Source organism: Crinia signifera, chromosome 1 (genome assembly GCF_055691185.1).
Source record: "Crinia signifera chromosome 1, ASM5569118v1, whole genome shotgun sequence".
In the NCBI taxonomy this organism is placed as follows: domain Eukaryota; kingdom Metazoa; phylum Chordata; class Amphibia; order Anura; family Myobatrachidae; genus Crinia; species Crinia signifera.
In genome coordinates this window covers 70436033-70457078 of record NC_139217.1, presented here as the reverse complement: position 1 = coordinate 70457078, position 21046 = coordinate 70436033, and the positions used below count along the sequence as shown (strand labels likewise).

Here is a 21046-nt window from a genome sequence, read left to right as displayed (position 1 = left end):
ACAGTGGGGGTGTGGGTGGAGCTACAGCGACAGGCACCAAGGAGATTAAATTTCTTTGGGTGCAGCCCAGGCTCCTCCTCCTCCACGCCCCCCCTAGGCTTCAGTTGTTATAAAGCTAGCCCGGTAGGGACAGGAAGAGAAAGAGTAGAAACCATACATACTGAAGAGAATTCTTGCGATCAAGAAAAAAAGACAGAAAAAAATCCCTCTCATTGTCAGCCTTGTGCGTGAGGTGGGTGCCCAGTGTCCACCATGGATTCAGAAAAAAGGATTTTCCAGGTAAGACCAAAATCCACTTTTTTCTTTCATACTCATGGTGGACACTGGGACAGTGGGACGTCCCAAAGCTGTCCCCTCAAAGGGTGGGACGCACCTGAGCTGCACTGAGGACACGACGGCCAAAAGCAGAATCTGCTGTGGCAAACGTGTCGAATTGATAGAACTTTAGGAATGTGTGAGGCGAAGACCACGTAGCCGCTCGACACAATTGCTCTGCTGATGCCCCCTGACTGGCCGCCCAGGAGGATCCCACTGAACGAGTAGAGTGGGCCCTAATCGCAACCGGAACAGGCTTGTTTGCACTCAAATAAGCCTGCTTAATAGTTAGGCGCAGCCAGCGGGCCAGAGTCTGCTTCGAAGCCGGCCAACCACGCTTTGCCGGGTCATACAGCACGAACAGAGCTTCTGATTTGCGTAACTCTCTAGTACGACTGACATAAATCCGAAGAGCTCGAACTACATCTAGCGAGCATAACTCCGAGGAGTCCTCCGACGGAGAAAAGGCAGGAACAACAATATCCTGGTTTAAATGGAATCGTGTAACTACTTTAGGGAGAAAATCCTTCCGAGTCCTTAGAACAGCCCTATCCCTGTGAAAAATCAGGTAGGGTGAAACATGTGACAGTGCGGACAACTCCGACACACGTCGAGCAGAAGCAATTGCCAGCAAAAACAAAGTTTTCCAGGATAACCACCTTATGTCTACTGCATCTAAGGGTTCGAACGGTGCACCCTGAAGAGCTGACAGTACTAACGGTAAATCCCACGGTTGTGTGGGGGCAGAAACTGGGGGCTGAACATGTAAGACCCCCTGTAAGAACGTTTGAACCGCCATTCGTTTGGCGAGGCGTCTTTGGAAGAGTACCGAAAGCGCCGACACCTGCACCTTTAGGGATGCCAGACGCAATCCCAATTCCAGGCCCGATTGTAGAAAAGCTAAGACCCTGGAGAGCCGAAACTCCTGAGGCGACCAATTTTTCTGGTTGCACCAGGAGTAAAAAGCCCTCCACACTCTATGGTAAACCCGTGAGGATGAAGGCTTGCGTGCAGCCAACATGGTCTGAACTACTCCTGGAGCAAACCCTTTCTTCCTTAGGATCTGCTTTTCAATAGCCACGCCGTCAAAGCCAACGTCTGTAAGTCTGGATGTACGCACGGGCCTTGAGACAGCAAGTCCGACCTCTGAGGAAGAGGCCATGGAGGTTCCAGGGATAGTGCTAGTAGATCCGTGAACCAGCCTCTCCTCGGCCAGTATGGTGCCAGAAGTATAAACGTTGCTGGTTCCTGTTTGATTCTCCGGATGAGCCGCGGCAGGAGAGCCACTGGTGGAAAAACATATATCAGGGAGAAAGGCCAAGGGGCTGACAGGGCGTCTGTTAATGCTGCTCCTGGATCCCTTGAGCGAGCCCCGTACCGAGGTACCTTGTGGTTGTACCTGGACGCCATGAGGTCTATCTGGGGAAGGCCCCAGCGACCCACTATCTGATTGAATACCTCCTCGTGAAGGCTCCACTCTCCTGAATGTATGTCCTGCCTGCTTAGGAAATCGGCCTCCCAGTTTTCTATTCCTGGAATGTGAACTGCTGCTAATGCCAGAAGATGATCCTCTGCCCACTGAAGTAGAGGGAGTACCTCCCGTATTGCTGCTGCACTCCTGGTCCCGCCCTGGTGATTTATATATGCCACCGCCGTGGCGTTGTCCGACTGGACCTTCACCGCTTTGGACTGGACTAAGTGCTCTGCCTCCTCGAGGGCTCGGGAGATGGCCCTTATCTCCAAGATGTTTATGGGAAGCTTTGCTTCTCCCTTTGACCACCGACCCTGAAAAGAGTGTGGACCCAGGACCGCTCCCCAGCCCCTGAGGCTTGCATCTGTGGTCAGAATTTCCCACTTGTGGGCTGAGAACTGGCGACCCCTTCGCAGGTTTTCTGGGCGTAGCCACCAAGTAAGAGAGAGCCTTGTCCGAGTGGACAAGGGAAAAGTCTGAGTCTTGAGAGTCTGCTGTGAGCGGTTCCATCTCCGAAGCAGTTCCAGTTGTAGCTGCCTTGAGTGCAGCTGGCCGAACTCTACCATCTCGAAACAGGATACCAGCTTCCCTAGAATCTTCATACTGTGGTGCACTGATACCCTGTGAAGCTTCAAGAATGCTTTCAACATTACATGAAGGGAAGTGATCTTTTCTTCTGGTAGATAGACTCTTTCTGCTACTGTGTCTATCCGCGCTCCCAGGTGGATCATGTCCTGGACCGGGGTCACACTGGACTTTTTCCAATTGATGAGCCACCCGTGTGACTCCAGGAAGTTCACTGTGATCTGGAGGTGAATCAGGAGAACTTCTTGAGACTGTGCAATGATGAGTAGGTCGTCGAGATAAGGGAGGATTCGAATCCCCTGGGACCTCAGGGCCCCCGCCATCACGGCCATGATCTTTGTAAAGACCCGTGGCGCCGTGGAAAGGCCAAACGGCAACGCCGTGAACTGATAATGGCAGTTCTGGATTGCAAATCTTAGGAAAGACTGGGATTCCTCCCTTATCGGGACATGCAGATATGCATCCCTGATGTCCAGGGATGTCATAAAGTCTCCCGGTTCTAGGGCCTGGAGAATTGACCTCAGGGACTCCATCCTGAACCTGGGTACCTTTATGGACCTGTTGAGGCTTTTCAGATTGAGGATGGGCCTGTAGGAACCATCCGGTTTCCCTACCAGGAAAAGATTCGAGTAAAACCCTTTTCCCTGCTGACTGGTGGGTACCGGCACTATGACATTCCTGTCCAGGAGGGACCGAATGGACTCGGAGAGAGCTTGTGCTCTGTCCTGGTCCTGTGGCAGGCCTGTTTTGAAAAAGCGAGCTGGGGGTCGCCCCTGAAAGGGTAGTGAATACCCCTGCAGAATTATGGTATTGACCCATCTGTCTGATGAGGTCTTCTGCCATATGTTGGAGAAATGCAGGAGGCGACCGCCCACTCGGAGATCCTGGTGGGCCGCCCCACCCTCATGCCGCGGGCTTTTCAGCGTGCTTGGGAGTCTGCCGGCGTCCTGTCCAGGACTGCCTTCCCCTTGTACTGGGGGCTCTCTTCTGCTGGGACGGTCTGGCCGAAGGCTGACCTCTAACCCTCCCCTGGGGTCGAAAGGAGCGAAAATTTACTGCCCTGCCTTTTGGAGGTGCAGATGGGAGGAACGCTGTTTTTGAAGTGGCCACTGTGGTCACTATCTTGTCCAGCTCTGGACCGAACAACACGCTCCCTGAAAATGGTAAGGCCTCTAAGGCTCTTTTAGAGTCTGCATCGGCATTCCATGTACGCAGCCAGAGGGCCCTGCGAGCCGCCACTGAGGAGGCCGAGATTCTGGAAGAGAGTGAGACAGCGTCCACTGCTGACTCCTCTAGATAAGTAGCCGCCTCTCTAATCAGGTCCACTGAGGACAGTAATTCAGAGCGGCGTGTACCAGAAATTATGGCCTCCTGTAACTCATCAGCCCAGGAGGCTATGGCCCTTGATACCCAAGCTGAAGCCATTGCCGGGCGTGCAGAGACCCCTGCATTTATGAAAATGCCCTTTAAGCAATTTTCTATTTTTCTATCCGTGGGGTCCTTCAAAAAGGCCACTGTGGGGATAGGTAACGTGGTGGTTTTTACCAACCTAGCCACATGGGCATCCACCTGGGGAGCCAATTCCCACTTACTGCGGTCAGCCGCATTAAAGGGGAAAAAAGACAGAAGGCGCTTGGAGACTAAAAACTTTTTGTTTGGATGAGCCCAGGCCTCTGACAAAACCCCATCCAAATCAGAACTGGGAGGAAATGATGCTATCTCCTTTTTCTTCTTTTTGAAGACAGGAGCATCTGATGATGCAGGCTGATCCTCCTGTATTTTAAGAGAGGAGCGGACAGCTTTTATAAGGGCATCAACCCTTGACTGAGTCATACGGTCCTCCTTAGAGGAATCTGGCTCATCTTCATCATCATCATCCACATCATTGTCATCGGTGCCAGCCGCACCTTCCTCATCTGTATCTCCATCGTCAGAATCATGAGAAACAGGCAGAGTCCTGCGCCTACCCGGTGCCTTCAGAATAGACTGAAGGGAGTTAGACACCTGTACTAAACCTTGTACAGAAGAAGATAAACCCTGAACCCAGGTAGGTTCTGGGGCAGGTACTGAGGACCCAGCCTGTGGTGTGGTCACTTCAGAAACAGACTTGTGCGGCCTGACTGCAGCTAACTGCGTGGCTAAGTCCCTCATTGCTGTGGACAGAGTTAATGCCCAAGCTGGCTCAGTAGGTTCCTGTACAGGATGCCTGCTAGGCGAGGGTGCATTTACAGAGCAACGGTCACACAAGCCCGGGTCTGTCTGCCTCTCTGAGGAGAAATTCTCCTTGCAATTGCCACATGTGTAAGCATGCAAAACAGGAGCAGTACCCTTAGAGGGTTTTGCTGTGGGCTTCCCCTTTTGTGACATTATTATAAGTCACCAGCCCCAACACAAGTCTGACAATGACAGGCTGTCTAATCACAGACACACTGAAAAGCACTCAAGCCCTAACCAATAAGCTAGGGTTAAGTGAAAAAATACAAGCACACAATATAACCGCTGTATCAGTGCTAAGAATAGCTTGATATCAGCGTTAGGGGAAAGATAAAGAAGAAAACCTGATCCCAGCGTCGCGGAGCAGGAGTCTGGGTGCACTTCTCCGTCTCAGCGCTGTGCCTGTAATGGCGCGCAGACGCTGCGAAGGCGGGGAGAAGCAGAGCTGAGCGCGGGAAGCGTGATTGACAGCTCTGTATATCGGAGGCGGACGCTGGGGACGTAACCGCCTCCCCCTGGAACCCCAGTGCTATGCGCCTTAAAAAATGGCGTTCCCCATAAAACAAACACTGGTGGTCTAGCGGCCCACGGAAACGACCGGGTGCCTGCTGCCAGGACCAGCCGGGGGATGCACCCTTCCCCCGGCGGTATCGCCGCACGGCGTCCCGCTCAGCTGAGACAGGACCCGCTTACCTTCTGACTGTACGCGGCGCCCTCCGTGTGCTGTGAGGCGTCCGGTATCACGTCATAAGACTGGTGTGCCGGACTCAGTCAGGCAGGAGCAGCTGCTAAGTGGCGCTGTCTCCTGTAGGTAAAAATAATAAAAATTAAAAACAAGGGCACGGAGCCCTCTCCTTAAGTACCTGTGCCTACCGGCACCAAGGAACAACTGAAGCCTAGGGGGGGCGTGGAGGAGGAGGAGCCTGGGCTGCACCCAAAGAAATTTAATCTCCTTGGTGCCTGTCGCTGTAGCTCCACCCACACCCCCACTGTCCCAGTGTCCACCATGAGTATGAAAGAAAAATAAGCATTTCTGTGGTACGATCACAGGGACATAGCTCTTGAAAAAAAAAAAAAAACCCTGCTGCTGGGTGTTACTGTGACAGGCCTCGCTCAATTACACTGTGAAACTCTGCCCTGGCAGCGCCTCACACCATTAGTAATAATCACGCTCTCACCTTGACCTTCTGACACATTTATAAGTACATCAATAGCAAACACTGTGAGGCAGAACACTTCTCGCTGAGGAAAGTACAGTCTTGTGTACTAGGAGCTACCATAAAACGCTACCATGCAGTTGATAGAGAACGTATCTTGCGTTATCCGTAAGCATACAGTATTGTAGCCTATTATCTATAGTATGCAGACATTTATGAAACCCTAATCTGCCATGTAAATAATATTTTATTGCCAGTCTCCTCCAGGCATATCACTTCAAAAGAACCTGTAATATGACTTTCTGCAAGACTCCTTGTTTTACCTGGTTCCCTAATTACATGCTATGCAACTAATGGAAGGATGAAGCATCAATTTAGTCTACTGCGTGCCAGTAAATGTTCAGTGGAAACACCAAAGGGGTCCATGATTGCCGTATGGCCCAGACCTCTAAGCAGCGTCACACAGCCCATACTGTGAAGAGTTCTGTCGTATCTTTCATATGCATACCAACTGGGGATGCTTACACCTAGCATAATTGTCTTCCCCTCTACCAGTGTGCTAGGAATTATTCCTTTTGCTAGGCTCTGGAACCCAGTACAACATCCTGACAACACAATGGGCCTGATTCAAGTAAGCTCAATATCAAATGCACTGGGAAGGAGTTCCTGGGGCTATTCAGGTGACCGCGTTGTTAAAAGGGATGAATGTATAGACATATTCTTCTTCCAGTACTTGAGCTAATGTACCGTGGTGATTGTAAATATGTTTAATCAGAGAGACTTAGTAGAGATGCCACCGTTTGCCTTCATTCCCCCTATTCCCTTTATGTCCTTCCTGGCTCAACCTTCAAGGCAAGAACCTATTTGTAAAATACGGGCTGCAAATAAGGGATGGGTTATGACCAAGCCCAGAAGTCTTAATATAGACCACAGCAGACAGAGTTGAAAGCCCACAATTCCTAGATTTGAAAATAAAACATGCATGTACATAATATACTACGCTTGGCAAAATAAATGTTACGTTGTATATTTTATTAAAATGTATAACGAACATCAGACAAAAATAGATAAAACAGAAGCTTATCATATTGTAAAAAGCAAATGGTAATATTCTTAGAAAAGCCGGTAATAAGATGCCACACATTTCCCTGCGAGCCAGACGATAGCACCGCACGGAGAGTTCCTTTGTGTTATTTGCTACACACACATATATACACAACTAAGAAAGCACAGGAGGCAGAGGCAGTGTGTATAACAATAACTGGTCTTGTTGCAATCTCATTCAGAAGTGTCTAATATTTGTATGATTTATGCCATGTCTACCCACTGGCACTACAGCATGCGACACCAAATCTATAGCTGCCACATACATCGTGTCATATGAGCATCTTGCTACACACCAGAGAGACCCAGCAAGTGGCCACAGGTCAATAAACCACTAAAACAACAAATTTCACAACCTGTAAAGTCAAAAAGGAATCTTCGGTGTAACAAATGCACTTACCTAAAGTCCCCTTTGTTGTTTACAACCCTCTCCACAGGGCAGTACTGTGCGGAGCTCTCTAGTACTACAATATCCACAGTCCTGGTGTTATTACCACGCCTGCTCTGCACACGGCAGCCCCAGTTGCCTGTGGATCCAGCTTGTATATTGGAAATGGTTAGGGCACTAGCAAAAAGAAGATTGAAAGAGAGGTCACAACCTAATGCATTACATATAAACCAACACCTAGCATTCTATTTACATGCAACTCCCAGTGATGTTGCCAAGCCTACCAGAGTAAGGCCCTGATTCTGGTTCATACGCGTTTGCACAGGAAGCAAGATTTAGCAACTGTGCATAAACTTTTATGCGCATGTTCAGCCGCTTTGTGCGAGCAGGCATGGCAATTATTTGCTGACACGTTTGCACCTAGCAGGGCGAGCGTGGGGCAGAAGCAGCGCCCATGTTAACACCCAGTGCTCATGGGTGTCCCCATGAAAAAAACTGGATGTCCCCATGCTAATGTGGCCATGATGCAGGCAAATCGGTGTGTGAGTAGCGTTTAGATGACCCGCAAAGCTTGCGGTTCAATCAGAATGACCTCCTAAATGACATAAAAAGGAGTCCATATAAGGGACAGATGTCAGAGTGCATCAGGGAAAGGGGACTGTTACTATACAAATGAGTGGTAGTGTTCCTTGGCCTGATGCAGAGACTTGTTGTACCAGTGAGTGCTGGCCTTTTACCTGTTACTCTATTGTCCTTATGTAAATAAATTTTATAAGAAAATAATGTTACGGGAATGATTCTATTTTATTACCAGCCATAGTTATCCCCAGTGGTTTTATTAGAAGTCTTTTAGACACTCAATGTATCCAACATCTCTCTATGTAAAGGATTCAAATGCAATCTGGCTTCTTAAGCAGTAACCTGATCAAAATGACTTTCTAGCCACCCCTGACCATAACATATCAGCATGAGAGAAGGCACCGGTACCTAGCAATCAGCGAGCAGTTGTGGATCATGTTCTTTTCAACAAATATGCCCTGCGACTCATCAGTTTCCACAATCTTTCCATCCTGATACCACAACACCTGCATGTCCTGGTCAATGTAGGAAGCCATACATTGGAAAGGAAGACTGTCCCCTTCAAAGACAACTTGGCGGTGCGAAGGGGTCATGTAAAATGATGGAAGCTCGAGAGGCGATTCTGAGGAAACAATAAATAAATGAAAACAAACTGAAAAGTAAGGAGGAAGAAAACATTCATTCAAAGCTGAAACTCCACTTGTAAAACACATTAGTAGGTCAAGTCCTGCCTAATACACTTTCAATAGAGGACTGTGCATGTGATCAAGTCTCCTGGTGATTGGAGGAAATAGAGCTTTACAAATAACTTTGCAAGGATTGTGCACTTTAGGGATGGCCCCTCAGTGGAACTCCTTTCCACCTGCACTAGTAGATGGCTGTCTCCTTGAGGCCCCATGCAGAGAGTGGGAGACTTTGCTAACTCTGCTAGGGAGAGTGTACCAACTTAAACAGAGGGGAGGACCCTGACTGCTGTCTATGGGGTATTGGAGTGGGGGTAGGCTTGTGGGACAGAGCAGGGCAGTGCAACAGAGAGGAGAGCGGGGGGATGAGCAGTAGATAGAGAGGGGTCCATTAACATTTAGAAACTGGCAGATACTAGAAGACGTAGGGGGAAATGTACTAAGATGTGTATTCTACTTCACATGTGATGTTGCTATGGGAAACCAATCAGAAGCTACTTCTTATTTAGCACCCTCTAGAATATAGTACACAGGATCTGATTGGTTGCCCATACCAACATCACATGTGAAGTAGCATACACATCTTCGTAAATTTCCCCCGGAATGTTTTTATGTATTTTATTGCTCACATGACTAACCATAATTTTTTTTGGAACATGTAACAGCAACCATATTTAACTAGCGATTATAAACACATTAGTCGGTAAACAAAGAAAGTAGAAAATGAAGAAGTCGTGCCTCAACATGTAACAGCAAAACAGACGTAATCTTAGACAATGTTATTATTCAACGCTCATTATTCATCATGCAGAGGAATTGTAAAAGAAAACTATTTTTATCCGAGAAGAAAGCTGAGAGGAGCGGAGAAATTAACAAAGTAAGAGGTTGAGCTTCAGGCAAATATCAAGGTCATACCATGGAAGAGAATATAAGGGTGGGAGGAATCAATTAGACCCGTTAACTTAAAGGGTGTGAAAAAGAGCAGTAGCCATAGGCTTTATCCACCCGGGGCTATTCAACTAGAGCTCATTTTTCTTTGGCGTTAACACATAGAATCTGGGATAAGTTCTAGAACCTGCGTGTTAACAGACAGATGAAAACATTACATTTATTGAGGATTTTTCTTTTCTTTTCTTGTTTGGGGGGGGGGGGGGGGTTGTCTGCTTATAAAAAAAAAAATCATATATAGCTCCTCCGGTGATCTTGGGTAATTCAAGCCCCCCACCCCCCTATGTCTTTGTGTTCCCTCAACAGACTATACGGGGGATAATTCAATCCGGGATTCTGACTTTCGGAAAGTCCGCACTGTCGGAATCCCGGGCTGGTTTCATTCCGATTAACTGTAACTCGACAGCCGGAATTCAATGTTCTGGCTGTCAAGTGTCAAAAACTCAGCAGATCAGCGAAAACGCCAGCTGATTGTAAAATAAAAACGGCTGTGAATTGGACAATCCACGGCCGATTCCCACAAAACAGATCAGACTTGTTTTAAAGTCGAATCTGTTCACTGCCTTCAATACTGTCGGTAACGGCAGCATTAAATAGGCGAGGACTGTAAATTGAATACCCCCAATGGGCCTAATTCCATATCTAATGGTTTCTCAGATAACCCAGTGCTGCGTACTCAGGCCCAGCAGCTGATCAGTGAAGCTGACAGGAGAAGTCTACTTACACAAGACGCCTCCTGCGGCATTAGCATATGAATAAGCAGCAGCTGTGTGATTTGCATCCATCTCTGAATCAAGCCCTATGTCAGCTTAGATGTAATAAGCAATATATAGCACTGCCCAGCCATTACAGAAATCCCATGCAATATACCAATACCACCATCTACATTACAAATGATTAAAAATGGCACCGACAGATAGAACATCTAAAATAAAAACCCTGGCTGACAAAGAGAATGGAAAAGTCTGTGGCCTGTACCATGGGCCTAATTCAGACCGGGTTACAGGGCAAATTTGCTCTCAAAATGGACAAAACCATGCTGCACTGCAGGTGGGGCAGATGTAACATGTGCAGAGAGAGTTAGATTTGGGTGAGTTATTTTCTTTCTGTGCAGGGTAAATACTGGCTGCTTTATTTTTACACTACAATTTTGATTTCAGCTTGGACGCACCCCACCGAAATCTAACTCTCTCTGCACATGTGCCATCTGCCCCACCTGCAGTGCAGCATTGGTTTATCTATTTTGAGAACAAATGTGCCCTGCGCCACATACGCAAACCTACCACATGCTTAAAAATGGAATCCCATTTCCACAGTGGCTGGCTAGGCGGCAGCTGAATAAAATAATCAGGGAGATTGTTGTGTGTGTGTGTGTGTGTGTGTGTTGTTTGGAGGGGGGAGATAATGTTGCAGCAACATTTTTAAATCAATATGAAACTCCTTTCTTAGCCTGCTTGGGTCATTATGGAATAAATTTCCCATGTCGGTTACATTTAGGAGGTTGCTTCCACCACTGCACTGTGAGGTCACAAAAATGACACACTGTAGTAAAAACAAAGCGCAATCTCACCGCATGTCAGCTGTTCCACTTTTACTGCCGTCACTGGCTGGCCTTGGAGAGCCTTGGGGTAGGAACATTTAGTCTCACGGACGGTTATGTTTTTTGCCTTTATCCACCCAACCATCCACAGAAGATTGCAATCACACAGAAGATAGTCTGTCTGAAATTCTCTGTGCACGTAAAACAAATAGAAAAGGAGAAAAAAAACATAATTTGGTTTATATGTTTGACAGAGCACACACGTCAGAGAAGGTGAATGAGATACGAAGAGTGCTCTAGGTTCAGTTTCTGAACACTTCTCATGGCTGACTTATTTTAGTAACATTCCTCAGACAGTAAAAGCCAGAGCTTCAAGTGTTTTGCAGCCTTGTGAGCTAGAGCAGTCACAATGGATTGGTGCTGGTTTGACCATATACAGTCACAATGCTCGTTTCAGGCAGAATTTGCTTAACTGTTGCCATCAGTGAAATCTTGACAAGGGCTCGGATTTATTTGACAGACACACTTACTAATAAAAGGTGGCCATGATTTACCAAACATTTCCAAGTAGAGAGACCTCAGGGGTACTGGTTCTGTCCTATCCATATCAGAGGAATAAAACAGCATAGGAAAGACCCTCTAAGCTTGTGTCTGCCAACATGTGATACATAGAACACGTATGCTTCATTGTGTAAGACTTAATACTGGTTTTTCAAAAAGTTACAGAATACTTACAATGACTTTAAGGCAACCAAGTTAGAAAACGTTCCTTGTGCCAATGAAGAAAAGAGATTCCCAGAGAGATTTCTGAACAGGAAGTAAAAGAAAAAAAAAAAGTTTCATGAGACAAACATAACCTCTGTAAATTCTCAATCCCATTAGTTTAATAATTGACCAACATGAGCAACAAATGCCCTATTAACCCCATCATTCAATGACGTTTACGGGTGGACGATTGAACATTAGTGCAATTGTGAGCTAAATTACTGAACCAATTTATTGGGCTATAGGTGTACATAACATGGCCTCATACTTTGTCACTATAATAAACAATACAATAATGTCTGATCATAGACATCTCACACTTGAACGATGAGATACATAAAAACAATATAGTGAAGACACACACACAGTAGCCATGCTTATGGTTGCCGCCGCAATTGCCACGTGCGACTTGGGACGTGATCCCATCTCATAGAAAAGCATTAAGCGGCAACATCTTTATGTCCGTGCATTACAACGTTGCAATTTGCAGACAAAGCCCTGCGGTCATTGCTCCTAATAAACATGTTTTAGATCAGTTGTCTATAAAATAGTGTGATTACAAACGAATAAAACATAACAATAAACATAACATAAAACAAATTAGCAGGAATACAATACAATCAATCACATCAATGAATCATAAAAATTACTTGTATTTACTTGTGTGCAAAATGTACAGACCTATGTATACATACAGCATACATGATGTCCAGAAGAACCCAAATGAATAAAACCCAGCCCTCAACATTGCAAAAATATCAACACATTTATTTAGACCACTTATTCTGTATGAAAAGATAATCTAATTGGCGTACATAACAATGGAACTGCATGAATTTTATAATCTTCCATGATTTTCCCACATTTGGTACGCAACCATTCTAGGCTTCTTTTTTTTTCATAATATCATTTGTTCTTAATTATTTTCAGGGTTACACATCATAAAAATCACAGATCCATTTAGAACAAACTGGTTCTGCATGATCCACATAGCAAAATGCACACGTCAATGCTGCTCCGCTGTTTTATCTTAAAAAGGGTCCAAGTTCGTCAAAACAACACTGTTCTAAATCAGCAAGTCATGTTTAGGGGGTATTTAATGTTTCCCTTTATTTATGATTTTTGGAAATAAGTGAATTTGATTATACAATGCCGGACAATTAAGCCAGGGAAACGGTCGCAATCCGCGTTTGCAGAACCGGCTCTTTGAAAAGCCGAAACGGCGGCTATATTTCCGAATAGCAGCCGTTTCCATGTACGGAGACATAGGGGGATTCAATCTCCCACTGCCATTCCCGACGAGGGAAATGGTGGCGGGACCCTATTCAATGCTTTCTTCCCTGACAGCATTGAACAGATGATCTCGGCAGAATGAGCCTGACTTCACAAGCAGTTGGGCTCATTCTGCTGAGAACGGCCGGGAATTGATGGCCGATTCCCGGCCGCTTGTCACTGGCAAGCCCCCTCCTCAGCGCTCGGCAGGCGGGACATTGAATCCCGCCTGTGAAATGAGGGTCGAGCGGGCCGAGAATAGGACAGGGCCACGGCTGTCGGGGTGACCAGACATTGAATATCCCCCATAGATTTGCGGACCCTTGTCTTTTATAATTGTTTCAGAAAATCGGGAACTCGGCAGACTCCCTCAGGGGCAGTGGCATTGCCAGCTTGTGCTGCTTCATGCAAAATACTTGGGACTATATTGAAACATATCCTTTATTTCATAATCCTGGTTGGCCTTGCCTAAGTAAAGAGTGTTCTATTTTTGGGGTAATTCATGTTGGTCTTTTCTTGTTTCCTATGATGCCTTTATGAATTGCTCATTCCGAGACAATAAGATTGCAATGTATCTGCTTCCATTCCCCCAGCTGTGCTAGCTGATACCGCCACCTAGTTCTTATTGCAGGTCACATGGCCTGGCAGTTTTAGCTCCGTCTTTATGTGTATATTACAATGGGATACTCTCTGCAGCAGGAAGGTCTGCAAGATTACTGGTATAAAACGATAATGGCTATGTATGATCAACAGTGTGTGGAAACCTCCCTTTAATGCTAATGCTTCCTAATTTTAAAAATGACTAGCTCTGGTCTCGTCCCAAAATTCAGTTTGTGCTTTGGAGAGTGTTCCTGACCAAGCTTACCGACACTTACAGCAGTCTATGTGAGTGGTAGATGTCAGCACAAGGGGGTGTCTGATGTGAAGTCACGGATCTCATTTATCACATACAATGGTTATTCCCAGCGTCGCACTCACATGTGAAATTACTATGGTGACTGAAAAGTTTTGTAGGGCGACAATCTGAAACGGGTTACTCTAGTTATCAGCTACAAATGGGACCGCCTCTGCGGTCGCTGTAGACAGGTCTGTACTGATAAAAGTTACCGAGTCCTTTCTGTGATTTCTCGTAAATTCAATGGTTCTTTGAAGTATACCTACGATCCACGTAACACGTTTTACACGTCTCGATGCCCTGAGTTTTGTGTGGCCAGAACATGGCACCACTGGGACATTTATTGGTAAGACACGTTCCCAGGTAGCTATTAGGTGTATGTGTAGACAATCCGTAAACCCAGCCCTGGCACACATACATATGCTTCCAATTGTTTCTGACAAGTCCTACTGGTGCCAATGGTCTTTGTAACATCTTGTTTTGCATTAACCCTTTCGGGTCCAATGTCTAGTCAGGCTCAACAGCCCTAGCGCTAGTACCAGACTCAGTGGTGAGCCACTTTAAAATAAGAACATTAACATCGTTTAATATTCAATGTAGACCATTTTTGAATAATAATAAAAAAAAAGACAATTAATTTAAACATTTAAACCAGACGATTTGAATCGCAAAAATAAATAAATAAAGGTCTCCGTTTCTTTAGATGGTTGTAACCATTTATTTGTAAGGCGCAAAGTCAGTGTAACAAATCAATCATGAAAACAGAATACGTACAAGTGTAGAGCGAGGGGGCCACTCCAGCCCCCCACTCACAGGAAACTGCACCCCATTTCCTCAGGCTCTGCCCACCTCACCAGAAGGACACCCTGTCACACTACCGGCTGCAGCAGCATTGTTGCCTGCATCGTGTCATTGGTACGTGGCCCCTTCAGCAGCCTGCGCTTCATACCAGAACTCCTCTGCAAGCTTTTTCCAAAGCAGGAGGCTGGGGTGGCAGACAGTGAACTTTGAGGCCTGCTGGACATGCAGCTTTCTCCCCCTGCATGGCCCTGTACACTGTGTGCTTCCACCAGGGCGAGCATGCCAGGCAAGACTTCAAAATGTTCTGCAGTCAGGTCAGGTGAGATTGTGACTTTAGGAATGGCAATATCATGCAGGGGAGCAGGTAAGTGCTGCACCCAGTACAAAGACAAGCCTGTGATTCTGTACCCCAGGTTATGGCACAGCCTGTCATTATTATTATTATTATTATTATAATTTTATTTATAAGGCGCCACAAGTGTTTCGCAGCGCCGTACAAAGGAACAATACAGGGAAACAAAACTTGGCATAACATTGAATAAATAACAAAAATACAGTACAAATAAATAGCGCCACAGATCAATACACATTACAGCTTGGATATAAGTAGTGAGGACTCAATCAACATACAACTAGAGGCTTGAGGTCATTATGTCCCCCTATACTGGCACCAGTCTGTATTTGTGTGCCACCTGCATGGAAAATGTCACATTTACACCACCAGCCCGTGATTGTCTGCCACTTACACTGACACCACCTAATTATGATCTCTATGCCGAGACACCAGTTTGTGCTTATGTGCCCTGATACTCTGCACCTGGGTGCAGATGGAAAAGTGGTGGCTGCAGCACATCAAGCTAGAGTTGAAGAACAGTATCCCAAATGCCACGCTTGTGGAGCACAAGCTGGTGTTGATGGTTCTTGTGCTGTGGCAGGGGCCTACCAGGAGACACAAATAGGTAACTGCAGCACCCAGTAGTGTCTGCCTATAAGTCCTTCCTTGCCCCCAGCTGCGCCAAATACTATCTACACTTACATCCTTGCACGGCCTTCTCCTAGTACTGCTCAAACTGCTATCTACCCTTGAGATGTGTACACATGTATCGAATTACTTTAAATTAGATTTCGCCTATTCCACCCCCTATTGATTTGGCCTTTGCTATTACATTCGATTTCACATTGGACCTGCACTTTTGCATTCGATATCGAATTTGATTTACATTCAAGGCACATGTACATGTACACATTCGACTTACTGGTTCGAATTCGGTATTTCCTTGCCTGCACAGTCTATTTTTATTTTCGATATAGACAAAATGGGAGTGCGCATCGAATCGATTTAAGATTGAAAGCATCTTAAAAACCATTCGATTTCGATTCGATTTTGCTTATATAAGCAAAATCGAATCGTATGTACGCCCCCTTTACTCCCTCTGAACACCCCAGGTCTGCCTGTCCCTAGCCTTGGCCAAGTACCTTGTCCCGCTACCAAATACAGTTACTCTCTCTATACCCCAAGTGCTCTATGCCTTAACCCACCCTCTACCCCAACTGCTGCATGACTCACCGCACTAGCCAAGCTGACACCTGACCCCTCCACAACAGTGTCCCAACTGCTGCCTCCCCTTACTTCCCTCTCTGCCCCATCCCTAGTAGTAGTTATAAGCATTATCAGTACTGAAGATGCAAGCCTATCTGTAGGGTACAATCTCTGGGACCCATATATTTTTTTTTTTTTTTACTTTTAATATTTATTGGTTTTATCTGAAATAACAAACAATTACAAACATAATACACAGAAGAAAAAAAAAAAAAAAAACTAACAACAAGGACGGAGCAGGTTGACATCTAATATAAAATAAAAAACAGCAGCAGACTATACATTAGCAGCTTAACCATGTGGGTTTATATCCATATTCTATTCAATTCAGGCCTAGTGGGCATTTAATTGTCTTATTAATCTGGGCTTGGTAAGCACTTTTAGGCGTATAAACGCCTATTACAAGCAGCGACAGAGGAGGGAGGAGGGCCCCTAGGGATATTGCATTTCAATTCAGATCAAATAGCCAGGGGTATAAGGAAGAGCTAATAGGGAGTTAGTTTGTGAGGTTGATATTGCCGGAGCTTTCTTATATACATACATATAGGATTTCCTATCCAGGTAGGCCCTGGTGATGACCCAGTAGACGGGAAGGAGAGAAAAAAAAAAAAAAAAAAGGAAGAAAAATCATATTTATATACGTGGTAGTGCCACTTCAAATCAAAAGGAGAGAGTGCGCTAGTGAGTACAATCTTGAAGTGCAACCCCCCTCGGCCCTTATACCCATGTCTATATAGCTTTTCGCAATATTAGTGTTACAGTGTCTAGTCTCTAGCTCATATAAACCTCCTATCGTATTCAAATGTGTTAACCCTTAATGTCACAAGCAAAACAGACCTAAAAAGTGCACTAATAGTGCGCTATTAATTACTACAAGAGAGGTAAACGTGTATGCAAATGAAGGTAATATATCACCTAGTACCATCTTTCTATATATGCCCTCTTTCACCATACTATTTACAGATGCTATCAATTCTAGTGCGCCAGTGTCTGGATGTCAACCAGCGATCCCATACCTTGTGATATTTACTTATAGCGTGTCTATTAATATACAAATATTTATCTTGCTGGGCCAAGTAGTTCACTCTTGCAATCCAGTTCTGAATGTCCGGCCCTTCTGGTGCCATCCAATTTTTAGCAATCAGGACTTTTGCCACTGAGGTCAGAGCTATCACATATAGCCTGTACGCGGATTCCAATCTACCACTCGGGAGAATGTTTAGAATACACGATCTTGGGGAGAGCAACTCTCTGGATACCCCAGTATAACCCATGATGTCTATTACCTTACCCCAAAATTCTGCAACCCTTTGACAGTCCCATAATAAATGGAACAGCGTCCCAGTATGTACCCTACACTTAGGGCATTCAGTGGACACTCTTGCTTTAAATTTAACCATTCTCGTGGTAGTCAAGTAAGCCCGGTGTAGGATATATAGCTGGACCTGCTGATTCCGGATCGCGTTGGATGACTTAAACACAGATCTCACTGCCATTTCCCATTCCTCTTCCCTCAGTGGCCCCACGTCCAACTCCCATCTTCCCTTTAATTCTCTCATGTAGTCCCCAGAGGCAGCCCCACCTACGAGTTTATACATCTTTGAGGTAGTACTATTTTTCCCTCCCTTCTTTATGGCTTTCTTAACCTGTGATTCCCCAAATATTGGGGGTAGAGTGCTAAATCGCTCCTCCAGGACACTTCTCATTTGAAGATATCTAAAAAAATGGGTCTGTGGTATGCCAAATTCCTCCTTCAGTTGAGCGAAGGATTTGAATACACCCCCACAATAGAACTGGCTGAGGTTTTTAACTGAGTAAGGTCCCCAAGCTTCTTTTACCTGTAGGCTCATAGCGGTGTGCTGCATTAGTCTATCATTCAGTGGATATTCAGGGTCAGTGTGTTGATATCCTACAATTCGGTTCGCCTCTCCCCAGATCCTGATTGACTGGATAACCAACGGTGGGTCTTTTGCAGTTATATAACCTTGTAGGAGTCTTGACAGGGGATCCATATCAGGGGTTGATATGTTTACCAGGGCCATTGGGATATAGATATCACTGTCTTGGGTCACCCAGGATCTCATCTGAGCCAATTGTGATGTGATGTAATACCTTCTAAGATCCGGCACCCCCAGGCCACCCTCTTCCCTCTCTTGCATTAAGGCCTTTAGTTGTATTTTAGGCCTAGCATTATTCCACATGAACAATGTTATAATACTGTTCATTTTACGGAAAATAGTTTTCGGAAGATAAATGGGAGCATGCTGGATTATATACAGGATCTTAGGAAGTATTACCATTTTTATAAGGTTTGTGCGTCCAATTGTAGTTAACGGGAGTCGGGACCATGATTTACATTTTGAGGTTAAGTACTCTATTAATGGATTCATATTCAGTTGAATGAAGTCACTCGGGTCTTTAGAAATCCAAATCCCCAAATATTTAAATGAGGAGACCGATTGCACAGGCAGGGGATTATCAGGCGGAGCATTACCCACTGGTGAAACCAAGAGAATATGGGACTTGTTCCAGTTTATACTAATTCCCGAGTAGCCACTAAATTCGTTAATTATTTCTAGAGCAAACGAGAGATCGCAGGTATAGTCAGACAAGTACAGTAGTATATCGTCCGCATATAGCGAAACTACGTCTCTTTCGAAATCCCTGATTGGCAAACCTTGCTCTAAGACTGCACGCCAGGGGTTCTATTGCAAGGGCAAGCAGCAGGGGCGACAGAGGGCACCCCTGCCTCGTCCCCCTATTTAAAGCGAAGGCCGGCGAAGTCCATCCGTTAACCGAAACCCTTGCGCACGGCCTGCTGTAAATGAGTTGTATCCACCCTATGAGCCGTGGTCCGAAGCCGAAGGCGCGGAGCACGGCCCACAGGTATGTCCACTCTACCGCATCAAACGCCTTTGAGGCATCAAGGGAAGCTACTGCTGGGTGCTTCTCATCATCTCGCGGGAGCTGTAGATGGCTCTGTAACCTACGCAGGTTAATACAGGTGGACTTCGTCGGCATAAACCCTGTCTGGTTCGGGTGTATGATTTCCAAGATATATTTGTTTATCCTTGAGGCCAGGATTTTGGATAGAATCTTAGATTCTACAGTGAGAAGGGAAATGGGTCTGTATGAGTCAAGATTTGTGGGGTCCTTTCCCTGCTTGGGTATAATGATTATTCTAGCTTCCAGCATCGTCGGGGGGAGGCAGTTCTCCTCATAGCACTTTGTTAGGGTTTCCAGCAATAGAGGGGAGAGTTCCTCTATATAATGTTTATAGAGCTCCACCGGGAGCCCGTCCAGTCCTGGAGCTTTCCCTCCCTGAAGATCTCTATTTGCCATTTTTACCTCTTCTAAGCTAATGGGTGCTTCCAGATCCATTTGCCCCTGTTCCCCTATAGGGGGGATTGACATTTTTGCCATATAGTCGTCGATTTCTATCGGGGTTTTACTAAGTTTGGACGTATAAAGATCCTGATAATATTTCATTACCTCCTGCCCTATTGATAGCGTAGTATCTACAATCGTGCCATCCCCTTTATTGATATACTCAATGTTATTAGCCGGGGTTTCAGACCTAGCCAGATAGGCCAGGTATTTACCTGGCCGATCTGAAAATTGATAATTTCTACTCACTCGTTGAGACATTAAATTACTATTTTGGATCCGCAAGAGCTCCATCCATTCGGACTGGACCATCAGCCATTCCTGTCGGATGGGGTCACTTCCCGTAGCGAGGTACTTAGTTTCTAACTCTAAACATTGCCTTTCCAGGTCAGAAATCCTTTCCCTCTTTTCTTTCTGTATTTCTCCGATTCTTTTTTTAGCTATCCCTCTGGTAAATGCCTTAAACGCATCCCATATCATGGCCAGAGAGGAGGTACCTCTATTGATGTCCCAAAATTCCTCCCATTGTCTCACAAGGTTGCCCTCCTGCCCCAGCACTTGCACCCAACTAGGATTGAGATTCCAGAACCAAGGGCCTTTTGGTCTATTTTCATATATTGTCAACTGCAATGGGGAGTGATCGGAGATCCCCCTAGCTCTGTACTCTATTCCTTCCACCTGCATGGTGCCCTCCTTGGAGACTAACGCCAGGTCAATCCGTGAGAAGGCTTGATGCGAGGTGGAATAACAAGATAACTGTATTGCTGAGGGGTTCCGAGCTCTCCAAATATCGACCCACCCAAGGTCCTGTACAAGATTATAAAAAGACTTATTACTCCTAGGAGGTTTCCCCCCCGCTGCCCTCAGTCTGTCTAATGATGTATTCAAAACATTATTAAAATCTCCCATGCAGATGGTAAGTTCCTGGTGAGACAATACTGCAAACTCAGCTGCCTTAACTAATACTTCAGCATTGAAGGGGGGCGGGATATAGACAAACAACAATACCATTGGAATTTCATTAACCCTACGTCAAGGAAGATGTATCGTCCAGCTGGGTCAATCTGACTCCTATTGCAACTGAACGAGACAGTCTTCCTGATAAGTACAGAAACACCCCGAGAAGAGGATGTAAAAGGGGCGTGGTAGCTTTTACCCACCCACGATCTACTCAAGGCTTTCAATTTATTCCCCGTGAGATGTGTCTCTATCAAGCAGGCAATATCTGGTTTGAGTTTTCTCACCTGCTCCATTACCAAGGAGCGCTTGATCTGATCATTAGCCCATCTAATGTTCCATGCAAGGATCTTAACCATTTGCGTCAGGGATAATACAGTCTGCC

General features: G+C 45.7%; 1 protein-coding gene across 1 annotated transcript in view; it reads right to left on the bottom strand.

Moving 5' to 3' along the window:
- Positions 1-21046, bottom strand: part of ADGRA3 (adhesion G protein-coupled receptor A3) — a 53117-nt gene that overhangs the window by 10501 nt on the left and 21570 nt on the right. Inside the window, exons 5-8 of the mRNA XM_083161401.1 lie at positions 11720-11791; positions 11015-11175; positions 8222-8435; positions 7247-7411 (exon numbers count right to left, since the gene is read on the bottom strand). Of these exons, the coding sequence (XP_083017527.1) occupies positions 7247-7411; positions 8222-8435; positions 11015-11175; positions 11720-11791 (612 nt within the window). The remainder of the gene's footprint in view (positions 1-7246; positions 7412-8221; positions 8436-11014; positions 11176-11719; positions 11792-21046) is intronic.